General features: G+C 46.4%; 1 protein-coding gene across 1 annotated transcript; it reads left to right on the top strand.

Annotated features, from left to right (window-relative positions):
* Positions 1-5,560: 5,560 nt before the first annotated feature.
* On the top strand, positions 5,561-14,187 carry ETFBKMT (electron transfer flavoprotein subunit beta lysine methyltransferase). The gene is made up of 3 exons (XM_009985448.2): positions 5,561-8,771; positions 12,409-12,539; positions 13,270-14,187. The coding sequence occupies exons 1-3, from the start codon at positions 8,452-8,454 to the stop codon at positions 13,632-13,634; spliced, it is 816 nt and encodes a 271-aa protein (XP_009983750.1). The 5' UTR covers positions 5,561-8,451; the 3' UTR covers positions 13,635-14,187.
* Positions 14,188-14,425: the final 238 nt, after the last annotated feature.

Raw genomic sequence — 14,425 nt, 5'->3', positions numbered from 1 at the left:
GTGTACTAATACAGATAGTTGTATCACCTCAAAGTAGCTGTGCCAACATGGTGGCTGCTTCTTCTTAGTTGCTGCCTGCACTGCAATCTTCTTGCTATGCAGCTAAAACCACAAGAGCACCTGCTTTTACAGGACCCATCTCTGGATATGTTCATCAGCTACAAATAAGTTTATCGGGCTGGACTGCTTTCTGTCTAATTTTCCTCTGCAGGGAGGTTTCACTCACACTAGCTGATTGTCACAAAATATTGCTGGGACCTGAAACTTAAGAGCCCAAGCGTCATTATTTTAAGAGATACATGGGAGTCAAAGTCTCAATATTTCAAGGAGACTTCAGCTGTTCAAAAGCAGGGCTTGAAAATGTATATCCTCTACTTTTAACATCAAAACAAGTATCCAAAGAGTACCCACAACAAACCACAAACCATCAGGCTCTGTGTGCCTTTCCAGACTTTTGTCTGTGCTACAAAAACTCTCCTATGTCTGATTGTGTGTTAACATGAGCAGCCAACTGATGACCGACACACTTTAATGACACATACAGACAAAGGCAAAATCAAGAATTATCTCAGAGATGATAGTTTCCAGCTTCTTGATCTTACCATCAAGGCTCTTGCAGGGACTCCTCATATCAGGACAACTCAGTCCACATGGGCACAAGGGTCAGATTAATATGGCTTCTCCTCATTTCATCACAGCCCCCACCCCAAAAAACCAAAACAAAACAAACCAATCCACATCTTGCAAATTCCCCTTCTTCCATCCAATGCCAGAAGGTACTTGATGCTTTCATCTCTGCCAGCTGCTGCTCCTTCCTGTTCCTAACCTAGTGCAGCTGGCAAGGCAGAGGGAAAAAGTGATCCTATGGAAAACAGTGGAAAACTCATCTAATGCTTTCAGAAGGTTTTACAGGTAATGTGCGATTTGTTGTGTTAGGATAACTGTTCTTCAGATATAAAAGATGTAGTGTGATTCTGAAATGAATAGGTGTGGGATGTAGCTGAAGGCACAACAGAATAATTGAGCTGCCTCTCCTTTACCTCACCAGAGCTCTCATCTTCAATTTTACCTTAGCTGCTAGCTAATGCACCAGCTACGTTTGGATAATGACTTGCTCTGGGAAACCACAAATTGATCCTGACATGTGGAAACCCTGACTGTTGATATCGAGTTGTTGGGATGCTTTTTACAACTCAACAGCGCTCCGAATCCATCCATCTTCCCTTCTGTGAATTTGCAGAGAGGTTCTTTCGCTGCAGCAAACTGTGGCAGCTGGCCTTGCGATAAAGAGATCTGGAAATTGGGGCTGTAACAGATGGAAGAGAAGGAATGAACTCAGGTGATCACCTGGCTGCCGAACCGCTGGCCTGCCTTCCTTTGAGTTAGATCTTTCTGTCTATGAAGATTCATGAGTTGTGGGGTGGTTAACGTGAAGGCAGCTCCTCTCTGCCTTCCCCTTCTCCCTGTCCTTGTGCAGTTCCATTTCTTTGTTGTTAATTGGCTCAAACAAGATTTCCCCCAAGACTTGGGCAGTTGTATCATCAGCCAGTAATCCACTAATTCCCTTGGACACGCAGGAGTCCCTCGTGTGCTACTCTGCATCCGCATTCCGCAAGTGTTGCACTCCATGAGACAGGGAATTGATGTTATATTGTGATCAAAGGCATCTTTCAGGGTCCTCAGAGCAAATTCCAGCATAGTTATGGCAGTTGACTGCACAATATACTATACATTTGAGCAGCAGAAATTCTTGAGGTGTCACCATCTAAAGCAAAAAGCCTTTGGAAACCAAACATTTTTCTTCTCACAGGGGACAGGCTTTGATACTTTGCTGAAGTAATCAGCACAAAGCATGTCCTCAAAGTCTCGGTGGTTTCCTTAGACTTTCACAAGAAGGATAGCAGCTATCATTGGTATCAGAGCTCTCATGTCATGCTAGAAGTCTATGCAATAATAAATAAATATCTGTAGTTAAATAAGAAAGAGTGGATTTCTGGTTTTAACATCCCAGCCAATGTTACTGGGAAGCAAGGACTTCACCCCTCCTTTTTCACCTAAGCAATCCCTGAGCTGGGAGCAGCCAGGAAACATATTTTTTCAACTGCTTCAGCATGATGTTGGTCTGTATTAGACTGCAGTGACTTCACTGAGGTTCACGTAGCTACTGAGTAATATCATGTATCAGGAGAAAAACTAGACCTGAGAAGTTACTTGTTAAAATACCCAAAGACGCTGAAGATCCAAGTGAAAAAGCTTTCCTGTCAGATTTCTCCAAGATCTTTATCAGGCATAAAATAAAACATGCAAGGCAGAGGTGTGTCATCACCTGTTAGTATGCTTAAAGCTGTTACCACATCTTACATGGCATCCTCAGCTGATGTTGATAGTGATTTTCCTGTTACATTACTGAGTTCTTTATTCCTAGCACAGTGGCGAGTATCTAGAGGGCACAAAGACTGGTGTCTTGAATAGCGCATTTTATGCACAGTTTGGGGTATTATGTTTTCAATGTCTCCCTCCTTGGAGACTACCAGCAGGAGCTGCTGGAAGACTCAAGAGCTTTGAAACGTCATGGTTCCCCTGAGGGCTCCAAGAAATAATGTCCTTCCTGAGCTTAAATCGTGAAGTTCCACACCTTTATATAGATGTTGGTGATAATTTCTAAAAAGACTGAGAGTGAGTCCTGCTTTACAAGAGTAAAAGGCATGCAAGTATCTGTATATCTTAACGTGTCTGTGGACTCCAGGCTCCTTCACATGGCCGGTGGACACCAGCGTCTGTCAGGGTCCTGGCCTCCTCCCAGTCCATTGTCTTTATTCCAGCCTCTCTGCAGCCCAGCATGGAGGGGCTGCCTTCTCTGGGGACACTGGGGATCACCCACGTTTAAAGAAAAGGTCCTGCATTATAAGCAGCTTTCACACTCTGGAGAGCACGTTTTAATTGTACTAAGCCAGCAGATCACTAGATGGCCTCATAACCTCAGCGATTTGGGCAGATCCAGGCTTAGGCTGTGTAATCGCCAGATTTATTTTTAAAAACCTGGCACCCTGAGTGCCGCAGGACTTCGATCATCACCTCTAGCAGTGCGCAAGAGCCTTTTCAAAGTGCAGCGTGTGAAATGTGGGACACTTCGTCCCACAGGGAAGCTGGAGAGAATTGCGTTTGTTGCTCTTTGTTGTCAGAAGCTGCTTGTATTCCCTAAATCCCTTCAGATGGGACTGGAGATGGGACAGAGACCCCGTGGGAGCTGTTGGAGAGCTGCAGGGTTCTCTCCAGCCTCCCTTGCCTGGAGCCAGCTAATCAAGGCAGCAAAACCAGCCACTGCAGGAAGGACGGCTGTGGGATCGCAGCAGAGAATGAGCCAGAAGGGATTCCAGGAATCACCACCAGCCCTGGGCTGGCCTGGCCTGACCTGGCTGCGCCCTCAGGAGGGGCTTGGCCCTGGCCCCGGGCCCACCTGGGAGCAAGTCAAGCCCCCGTCTGGGGGGATCCCTCTGAGGAGGGCAGCGATGGGGAAGGAAGGAGATGCTGGAAGGTTAGGTTGCTTGACCAGCCACAGTCACCGACCAGTGAAAATGCACTTTGTGGCCTCAGAGGAAACACCACTGCGTGTGGGTTGTCAGGGGTTTGTCTACAGCAGAGCTGTGCCCTCATGAGCCACAACAAGCAGACAGTGCTTCGAGGGAAGACACCCTCCTCACGTCCACACTGGAGAGGAGAGAAGCGAAGGGATCTTTAGAGGAGCAGAACTGTTAATGAGACGGATGGAGCATGGAGAAGCGAAACATGCAGAGGGGAAAGCAAAGGCACAGCTTGGCTGAGGAGCAGAGGCGGCACTGGAGCACTGGCTGGAGGGTCTTTTGGTGGTCAGTACCTTCAATAGCTGTCGCAGCTACCAAGAGATTGGGAAACCTCGGTTAGGCTGTACCACCTTTGGCAGTGACCTTGATCCCGTGTGCGAAGGAAGAAAACCTAAAAGATCTCATTTTCACTGCTGTCAAATTTGGGTACGCGTTATTGCGCCTTTTCTCACGTGGATTTTTAGTGACAATTTAAAAGACAGAAGAGCCAGTTTACACTGACACAAGTCTTTTAAAAGGTATTTCGAACGAAGCAGGAGCAGAACTCGCACATGACACCCACCGGTGGTCTGGGTTTAGAGAGCGGCGGGCACAGGCCGCTGCCCCGAGCCGCTGCGGTCCGTACCCCAGCACCCCCAAAACAAACCCAAGCTCCAGGGAAGCTGCCGGGAGCCGGGATCCGGACCGCGCGCTCCGCTTTAAGGGCGGGCGGGGAGCGCGGCGCTCCTCGGCCCCCGCCCTCCTCCTTCCCTCCCGGCTCGGCCCGGCCCCCGCGCAGCGCGGCGGGGCGGGGCGGGGCGGAGAGAAGCGGCGGCGGCCCGGAGCAGCAGGTAGGTGTGGGCCGGCCGCTCCCCGGCCCCGGTTCCGCCCCGGCGGGGGGCGGTGCGGCCGCGGCCGGGCGGGGGTGGGGAGGGTGTCGCGCCCGGGCCAGAGCGGGCCGGGCCCGACGGGAGCGGTGGCGGGAGCGGCAGCGGGAGCGGCGCGGCGCTGCCGGGCCTGCGCGGGGCGAGGCGGCACGGCCCGGCCCTGGCGCTGCCGGTGGCCCTGGCGCTGCTGCCGGCCTTCACCGTCCCCTCGCCCCTGCCCTTGCCGGCGCGCCGCTGGGGCCGTCCGTGCCCCCCCGGAGGCTGGCGGCCGCTTTGCGAAGGGGTGCCCGGCCCGAGGTGACACGCTGGGGATGTGTGGATGGAAGCGGTGGCTGTCCCGGCGGCTCGCCCCGGGGTGCCGGCGGGCCGCTGCTGGCGGCAGGGCTGGGGGACGGGAGCTGTTTGCCGCCCCCGCGGAAGCGGGCAGCCTTTGGCCTTGGGTAGGTCTGGCTGCCTCCCGTGGGAAACGTGGGGTCCGTGTGGTTACGCTTTGAAAGGCACCTGCTGCTTTCCAAAAAAAAAAAAAAAGCTTAAATTTCACATGAATTGTTTTTTGGGTTGCTTTTTTCTGGTGGGTTTTGCTTGGTTTTGTCCCCTTTTCCAAGTTCTGCTCACCCTCTGATTATATTCCCAGTAAGACGGGAAGGCCGGGAGCGTCAAACACAAGGGTGTCTGTCCTGACGCCTTCCTGCACTGATTGCTCAGCTTGGCATTTTGAGCGCAGAGCTCTTGGCAGATGTTTCTCTACAGACAATTCGTTTAAAAAGCGTAACCATCATGACAGGCGATGCAAAATGCACGCTGCCGAGCCTCAGCCCTGCTCGTTTGCAGCAATTCATGGGGAAAAAAACACCGTACAGCATGAGCTGACAAGATTTATATCTGATTAATTTCAGTTAACTTCGTGCCTCCCTGAGGCAGATGGGGATTATATAGCTCTGCCTGGGAGAGGGCAGGCATTCATTAATTGCAGTCGTTAATTACATGGCCTCTGCTGAACGGCATTCTCAAATGTGGAAAAACACGAACTGTTCAGTTGCATGTATTTATTTGTAATAAAAATACAAAGCCTTTAGCCAATGACTTAAACAGAGACTGAACTGGACTCTCAGCCTAAACGGCAAAGTGTTACGGGAGGGAAGTTCACAGCTTAACGTTTTAGCAGGTGGTTAAACCAAACCCAATTCCCAAAGCAGAGGCCAGCACACAGCAAAAATGCCACTAAACACATATGAACTTTTACTAAAGATACAGACAAATAAAGGAAAACTGAAGTCATGAAATACAAAGTGTTAAGACATTGTTTTATTAGTGTATTTTTCCTGTTGTCCCTTTGTCTAGTTCTTTTAAGGACACCCTGCACAGCTCTAGATGGCGAAGCTGGCCACAGTTCTTCTGTTGTGAAAAACTGGCAGGGGTGGGCTGGAGTTGGTTTTCTTCATGCAGCGTTCTGCTTTTTTGTGAAAATCACTGTGGAAGGGAGAAAACAATCACAAAATAGAGAGTGCAGTTTCTCTTTTGTCTGTTTGTACTTGCAGTCTTGCTGTTGTGGAAGCACAGGTCTTAAATGCTTCTTTGGTCACCAGTTCAGGGGCGGAGTTTCAAAAGCTGTGTCCTGAAGCAAGTGAGTCCGAGTTATTGAAAATAAATGAGAGAGCAAGATGAGGAAGGAAAAAAGATACGGTGTCATGTTATGACACAAGGTCAGGTCAACAGAGAGCGGGGAGCAATTTGACCAGTCTACCGGCTTCCCAAGAAAGATGAGACCCTTGTACGCGATCCATCTGCCCCTCCTGGGCAGCTTGCTAAGTCAGAGGGTGTTTGCCGAGCCTGTTCAGAGACCTCACGGGCAGCACAATGAGCCAAATCCCTCATATTCTCTATATCAATTATGGCGTTTCCGGAAACTTATATTTTTATATATATATATGATACATTTTATTACATATGCTCCTGACAGGATACAGATTCGAAGATAGCCAGTGATAGAGACTGACTGCGAAAACAGATTTGATTTGGAATAATATAAAACTAGAACTGATCAGTGATAATACTAACTAGTCAGCAAGATGTTAGCAAGTAAATGCACACAACACAGAGCTCTTACCCAATAGGCGTCCCTATAGGGGGGAGAAGAGAGGTCCAGCCTGTCAACTGATCCCAGACACGTTTCGATGGAAGTCTTCGTCCCTAACATCCCCCTTCTCTTTCACCATTTTATACTGTTTCTTTACTTTTAGGTGGAGCTTGAGTGACTTTAGTCATGCATACTTTTGTGCAGCCTGGAGGCGGGTAGCTTTTGAGGTGGAGGTGTATTTTGGTATTATATTGACGTTATAATGAGCAAAGTTCAGCTTCAGAACATGATTTCACCATCACTGCTGAGGCGGTAGTTGCGATCCATCTTCCTTGATAGTAAATATGTGGTTGTCTTCGCTGGATGTTCTTTATCCATGATAACAGAGATGAGCCGTGGTACCTCCGTACCACTCTGTTCCCCACATCACGGATATTGTGCATTCCGTCCAACTGGATACAGGCCTTGTCTGTTCCAAGTGCGTTCTGTTCCTGGGAGCAGCAACTGTGTCTTATCTCAAGGCTGCTCTAATATTAATATTAATATTAGAGCAGCTAATGTTAAGCTCTAATGTTAAGATGTAAGCTGAATTTTGGGGGACAATATTCTCCCATTCCCCCCCAATTTCTGTTATTTTTCCACATATGGAAATACTAAAGGGTCGATGAAGGAGGAGATCTGAGCATGGAGCCAGGAAAACAGTTGTTCTCTCTTCAGACCATCGCTTGGTAAGGATACTCGCAGGATCAGCGTAAGAAAGAGCCAGGGTCTGCAGGAGGTGGTGGGTGAGGAGAGCATGGTGATGAAGTGCTGAGAGGCTCTTCTTCATTTGCTTCTCAGCTCAGTGCCGTGGCTCTCCACTCTTTGTCTTCCTGATTCTTAAAGGAGTCTAAACTCTGAGGTACCAATCTTCCATTCTCCTTTTCTTCACTGCGCATGACCTGAAAACTGGCCTTGAGTGGTGTCAGAAGGCCTTTGAGTGTGAGCTTACCAGTCTGAATGCCTCACCTTTTAAAAACTTAATTTATTTTAATCTATTGGATTCAGTTTCTCTCTCGTTAGATAGCTTGGAGCACGTGATGGAGGTCTACTTTCTTCTACAGCTGAGAGCATCCGCGTGAGACTATTGCACCGTAAAACTAACCGATCCTTTAAAATACAGACTGAAATCCAACAAAGTGGGAATATTCTGATTAAAATCAGTTCTCAGGTTTTTTGTTTGTGTGGGTTTTTTTTTCATTTTGGAGCTGGCAGCCTGACAAATCTGAAGGAGAAAGAGGAAAGTCTTTTTGAGGCAATGCTTTAATTGCTTGCCTTTAAAAAGATGCTTTTATATAAAAGACTTGTCACCATTATAAAACTTGTAATTCCTGGTGTCTCTCAGACAACCTACTGACAACCTTTGCTATGCCCATAGAGCCAGAACTCTACTGCAAAATCTTAAGATTCAGCAGAAGAACCTTACCCAGGAGTAGCTGCTGTGTGTATATCTTCAAGGCAGAAGGAGGGGGATGTTAAAAGGCTGCATGTTTAATTTTTAGCTCTATCAGCTGTCCCGCTAACTGGTTGTTTCTCACTGGATATGTTTATAGCATTCTCCTGAATGGGTCTCTTGATAGCTTCTTCCTTAAATACCACTTCCGTCAGACTTCAGAGGCTCTTTGGGCAAGGGCAAGGTGTGCATCATCCATGGTCACACAACAGCACATCGACCTCTTTTTCCTAAAGCCCTGGTGGTGCATGGCCTTGAAGTCACTGAAAAAACATCACTTACGTAGCGTTATTCTCCTTTCAGGAACTGTCATCCATTGCTATGAAAACCAACATCCTGTGAGTTTGTTTCAAGCTTTCTGCCTCGTCACCTGCTGCGCTCATCAGATAAGCTGTGCTCCGAGCATTCCTGGGGAGAGTTTGTCCTTGGGAAGACATGGCCTTCCGTGGCTGGAAGCGGCTCTTCCTCTTGGGCAGGCAGAACACCTTTGCCAAGGCTTGGAGGAGCAGGAAGGGAGGCCCCCCTCTGCGATGGAAGCGCTGCTGCCACTGGAGCGCCGGCAAGTCTCTGGACCCCGAGGTGAGAGCGTTTTTAGAGGAGAACACGGAGGTCACCAGCAGTGGGCACCTCACGCCAGAGATACGACTGCGCCTCCTCACCCCTCGGTGCAGGTTCTGGAGGGAAAAACCTGACCTGTGGCCTTACGGAGATCCGTTCTGGGCAATTTACTGGCCAGGAGGCCAAGCCCTCTCCAGGTACACAGCATGCATCACTGAAGTTGATAAATCCAGTCTGCTGCGGGCCAGGATGTCAAACCTAGCTCTGTAGTGACTCCTAGTGATGTGTATTTGCCTTGTATGAGAGTGCATTATCCATACTCCTCTCTGCTTATACAGGAGTGGCTGGCTGGCAGCTAAAGGCCACCCAGCCGCTCACTCACCTTCCCCCACCCCCAGGGGATGGGGAAGAGAATTAAAGGGGAAAAGGGAAAGAGACCCGTGGGTTGAGATAAGAACAATTTAATACTACTACTACTAATATATGAATATATATATGTATAATGATAATATACACAAACAAGTGATGCGCAGTGTAATTGCTCACCACCCAGTGACCAAGACCCGTCCTGTCCTGGACTAACAATCCTGAAACAAATTAAGTCCTGACACCACAATCCTGGGTGAGCAAGAGGCCCAGAGAGAGAGAGAGAGCACTCCTGAGAGTGAGCCCCCAGAAGAGCAAAAGCCCTTGTTTCCAGTTAACCCTCATTTTTATACTGGGCATGACATTGCATGATATGGAATACTTCACTGGCCAGTTCGGCCCTCAGTCCTAAGTCTAAGTTCAAATTGTAAGGGGAGTTGTGGACCCTCTGTCCCAGCCATGCTCCCCACCAGCCCACTGTGCTCCTGCACACTGGCGAAACATGAGAAGCTGAAAAGTCCTTGAGGTCTCGGTGCCAACTACGAACATCAGTGCGCTATCAACATTCTTCTCACGAGTCCCAGACCAAAGCAAAACACAGAGCTCTTCTAGCTGCTAAAAAGAACTGTCCCAGCTGAAACCAGGACAAGGAGAGATGTAGGCTCTGCTGGTTGGCAGTGAGGTTTCAGCACTTGCTGCATATAGTATAACTTCTGTTACTCTGTTCTAGGCTCTTAAGTTGAAATCTGTCATCTCCATGTGTTGACGATGGAGCTGAATTTGGATCTGCAGAAAGGCTGTGCAGTTGCCATCAAAACCTAGCGAGGTGTTTAATTCCATCACTCTTTGTCGTGCCAAACAGGAGGATTGCTATTTTATTGTAACACATCGGTTGTTTTTTTGTGGTTTTGTTTTTTGGTTTTTTTTTTTAGGAGACAGACAGGAGTGTGGATGTGTGTCTGGTCTGTTGAGAAAAGTAGGTTTGTGCTGATGCACTTGGAGTGCTGGTCAGCCTGAATCACTCTTCTCACTTCGTATTTCAGCAGCTTTATTGTCAAGCCCTATTGTGGTTGCCTTTTAGTCACATCAGAAACCAGGTTTTGATTTTGGCCATTTAATGTCAAACTGTCTTTAATGTCTTTAATGTTCCTGATTCCCAGGAACTAGTTAGAGTTCTTTTATTCTGTAAAATCAAATTGCTCACTTTGAACCGCAGAAAAAGTTCATAATTGTTACAGCAAAGGACAAGCTGTCAGACTTTCCCCACGTAGATGAAAGGGAAGGATGTGAATTGAGGCTTTACTGGTTTTCTGCAAGAAAGCATAAATAGGAAGGTGTTTTTGACCAGGAAAAAGATGAATCTCACAGTTAAATTGTGAGTTGATTAGTCAGATATTTGGGTAGCAATAATAATTATCTGGCATTTCACCACTTTATTGACTTACTGTTTATGCACTTGTTTTGATGTATTGGGCATGTCAGAAATGAGCTGTGTAATCTGGAAAAGCAAAAAAGAAGGAAGCATGAAAACATGCTGCTCCTGTAACTGTGCTCGTTTTGCAGTTGGCATTTCCACAACATCAGGATTCTCCTATTTCACGCCGTTCCTCTTGGTGTAACCTAAGATACCTCGTTAACCCAGCACGGCAGACAGCAGTCTGTAACAACAGCATAATGCACCCTGTTCGTGCCAGGGGATACAGTCGTTTCCAGCTGTCCTAAGTCACTACAGTAATTAGTGGTAACTCGAGAACCACTCAGCTGGAAACAAGGCACTTGCAGCACGAGGCCTGGTCACGCTCTACACAACTTACTGCTGGAAGTCACTGCAAATCCAAGCGTAGTGCTTAGGAAGGGGAAATGGAGCACTTTCAGTGGAGCTCCTCTCCCTGTCCTCCCACCTGTTGGAAAACTAGGGGCTGTCCTCAGAGGTGTGAGGGCCTCAGGGGGAGTGTTGCCATACAGCTGAGCAGCTGAGCCTCCCCAGAAATGTCCTGCCTCAGAAAGAGGGCCCTCTGTAGATCTTCAAAGTAGCAAATAATGCTGCAACATTACGGTAACAGTGTAACAAAGCTGGCTCATAGGAGAATGGGACTTTCATTAAAACTGAGTCAGTTTCACTCATTGGATTCATAACTGCATAATTAAAAGCACCAAGCTGTGCAAGTCCCAGCTGTCTGGTAGGATTCCTTGTGATGACATGTAGGACAAGAGGCATGTGATGTCAGGTCCTCATGTCTCCTGGGTTTGTGATCTGGGTATTTTGTATCTTCAGTCCTGGTCTCCACCTTCCTGCTGTGCTCTCTTAACAGCTTGAACTGTTTAGTTTGAGGGTAGGTTGTCTTTTGTTCTCCCAGTTTGGCTCCTGGGAATCTGCATACAGATGTGCTGGGATCTAGATGACTTCAACACTTGACACTCTAATTAGGCCTCCTTCTGCCATTCCCTTCCATCTGTTCGCTGCTCACGCCAATCTTAAACATTTCCATTACAGTTCCCTGCATTGGAACCCACCTGCAAAAGCTGTGCTTACCAGTAGCTCCACATGAACAATCAGCCGTCACCCTCCGTGCCAGAAGACAACACAAACATAGAATCCTTTACTGTTTCTACTTTAACAGAAGTTATGGCAGTTGGTAGTAAATTTATAGCAATTTGTAGTAATTTATATCACCTCGGGCCTTCCCCCTTGCAGGAGGTTGAATTTCAAGGCAATTGTTAAAAGTCTGAACCCTCGATCAAGGCTACATGATTCAAAGTGCTTAACAATAACCTCTGCTCGCCTTCTGCCAGTTCTTCTCCATGTCCAGTGTCGAGGTTTTTGCTTGCTGATCCCTCTTGGCAGGTGTCAGCAACTAGATGAAGATACATACCCTTTCTGCTCACCGCTGCTCTGATCTCATTTTCTTGTTGCTACTCAGCAACAACATTAAGCAGACTAGAAGAATTTCCGTATATGTCTGTGAGGCTCAGGAAAAGAAAGGGGAGAAATTCCTCTTCTTCCAAGCTGTTGCATAAGCAGTATTTTAGGGCAATGGGTAGAATGGGTGCAATATTCAGTGCAGATACATCTCCATGTTTCTTTGGACTGATTGCTTTTAATTTCTACAAATCCTTACAAATAGTTTACTGTCCTCTTCCTGATGCCAAGCATTTTAGTCACTTTGCGGTTTGTGTCCGTTTAGTAGATAAGCTCGCCTGTCAGAAGAGCTGATTGAAATCAAACGTTGCTTACTTGGCTGGATTTCTTTTTGTTTGGGGGGGAAGGAGGAGTAAGGGAGACTGTTTTTTGATTTTTGTATCAGCAGAGACAAATAAAGAGCTGTGCACCAGCTGCACATGTGGAATAGTGTTTTTAAGATACCATGCTTCACTACATGTATGACACTCAAGAACTCTTCGCAGTGTAATGCAAAACTGAGAAAGTTGCATAATCTTGTTCATTGCTTTAACAGTTTTTCTTTTCAGGTATATTTTAGATAATCCACGTGTCGTTAAAGGACGATCGGTTTTGGATCTCGGAAGTGGATGTGGAGCAACAGCAATAGCTGCTGTGATGAGTGGTGCATCGCAAGTCCTTGCCAATGACATTGACCCTAGTAAGACCTTTTTTTTCATCTCTGCGTAAACATATTTAGTAATTTTTACAGCACATTTAACACAGACTTTTCTTTGCTCCATCCGGGAGCGATTCAGGTTCCAAACAGAGTTCTAAGAACGCTAAAAAGATGAATGGATTTTGCCAGTACCAGAAGCTGGGTTGTACCGGTCTCTCTTGCACTGAGTATGTCTCCGTAGCTCCTTAGAATGAACAAACAGCAAAGTTTCTATCAAACGTTGCCTATACACCATCACAGCTGGTTTGGAAGACAACTCCAAGCACAGATGGCAAGTTGGCTTCTCTGTAGGACCATAGCATTTTCCTGCACTTTCATATGTTAGGGCCTGGATTTTGGCTTTTTCCCCTAGAATTTCTTTTCCCATAATTGACTTATGAATTCAGTTTACTCATAATTTAATTACTCATTGGTTAGGGAGGAAGTATATCCATAGATTAAGGCAGTTGGATATTCTGTTTTGATTCCATGATTGGTTTGTACTGGTATCCATTCCAGGAATAGTTCTTCCCTGTGTCATGGTGCAATGAGGATAAAATCCCATCACTTTATGCCACGTTTTGACCCATAATGAAAACTCTGGAAGTTCCTAGATAGGACGAACAAAAACATTTAGGAGATGAAATTGAAAGATGCGTCACGGAAATTTTTAAGGGGGCTGAACAGTAGAATCCTAAAATGTAACTTTCATTTTACTTTGACTTTTCTTCAGTTGCAGGAATGGCAATGATCTTGAACTGTGAACTGAATCACCTGAATCCTTTTCCCATCACCATTAAGAACATCATTAATTCAGAGGCTGGTAACTGGGACCTCATTGTTCTAGGAGATATGTTTTACGATGAACAACTTGCTGATGGTCTGCATCACTGGCTGAGGAAATGCATCAGGATACAGCAAACTGAAGTGCTGATTGGTGACCCTGGCAGGCATCAGTTTTTAAGCCACAGCATTCACAGTCAGTTGCACAAAGTTATAGAATATTCACTTCCCGAGTACACTAGACAAGAAAACAATGGATTAACATCAAGTATCGTCTGGAGTTACCAGCCCTCAAATAGCTTAGAAAACTGTTGAAGCTGGCTTTCTAATGAATTTTGTCTCACTTGGTTGGCATTTTTTGTAAGTATGTAAAATGAACATCGGAATTAAACATGGAACATATCTGGTGATGCAAAGTAGATCACTTTACCTTCACTCTACTGATTTCAGGCGTACTCACTGAGGCTTTTGCTCCATTTGAGGTAAAAACTACATGCAAACTTTATTCAAAGGGGCCTGCACTGAAGTGCAAATCCGAAGATGAGTTACATGTAAGAGTGTGCATGCCTGATGTTTTTCGTGTATGTTCATGTCTTGCTCTCTAACACTATTGTGAAATGTTTTGTACGTCCAGTGTACTGCTGTGGGGAGAAGACAGTGGCTGAAAGATTACTGCACTGCTTTCACAGACTTTTGCAGCTTGTTTACAGAGAAAATTATTGCTGTCCTTCATAAAACTCCGCTAGGTTACAGCTCATACTATACTCAAAGTGCCTTGCTTTTTTCCTGGCTATCTCTTTGGAATGTCAAAGTAACTAATTTAAGCCTCCTCCTTCCTCTCTATAATAAAAATCTACTCTTCCTTGAAGCTTCCAGAGTGATTATTTAGGAGCTGCACACAAATCTAAAATATGTTTCTTGAACTCTGGCCAAAGTAAAAGTTTTTAGTAAGTGGCAGTGACTAAATAGTAACAGCTATAGGGTTACTTTATCCCCTAGAGAGCAGGGTCAAATGATCTACATTCCTTAACTCTGCAGGGGTAAAAAAGGTAATCTATCATGATGGGAAGCTGATGAGGGATGAAGAAATCTTTCCTTGCATGATG

This window comes from Tauraco erythrolophus, chromosome 4 (assembly GCF_009769465.1).
Source record: "Tauraco erythrolophus isolate bTauEry1 chromosome 4, bTauEry1.pri, whole genome shotgun sequence".
Taxonomy (NCBI): domain Eukaryota; kingdom Metazoa; phylum Chordata; class Aves; order Musophagiformes; family Musophagidae; genus Tauraco; species Tauraco erythrolophus.
This window is presented reverse-complemented; position numbering and strand designations above follow the sequence as displayed.

Coding starts and splice junctions, on each gene's coding strand:
- ETFBKMT (XM_009985448.2), top strand. CDS start 8,452: ATGGCCTTCCGTGGCTGGAAGCGGCTCTTCCTCTTGGGCAGGCAGAAC. Junction 8,772..12,408: donor GGAGGCCAAGCCCTCTCCAG/GTACACAGCATG, acceptor TTTTCTTTTCAG/GTATATTTTAGATAATCCAC. Junction 12,540..13,269: donor TGCCAATGACATTGACCCTA/GTAAGACCTTTT, acceptor ACTTTTCTTCAG/TTGCAGGAATGGCAATGATC.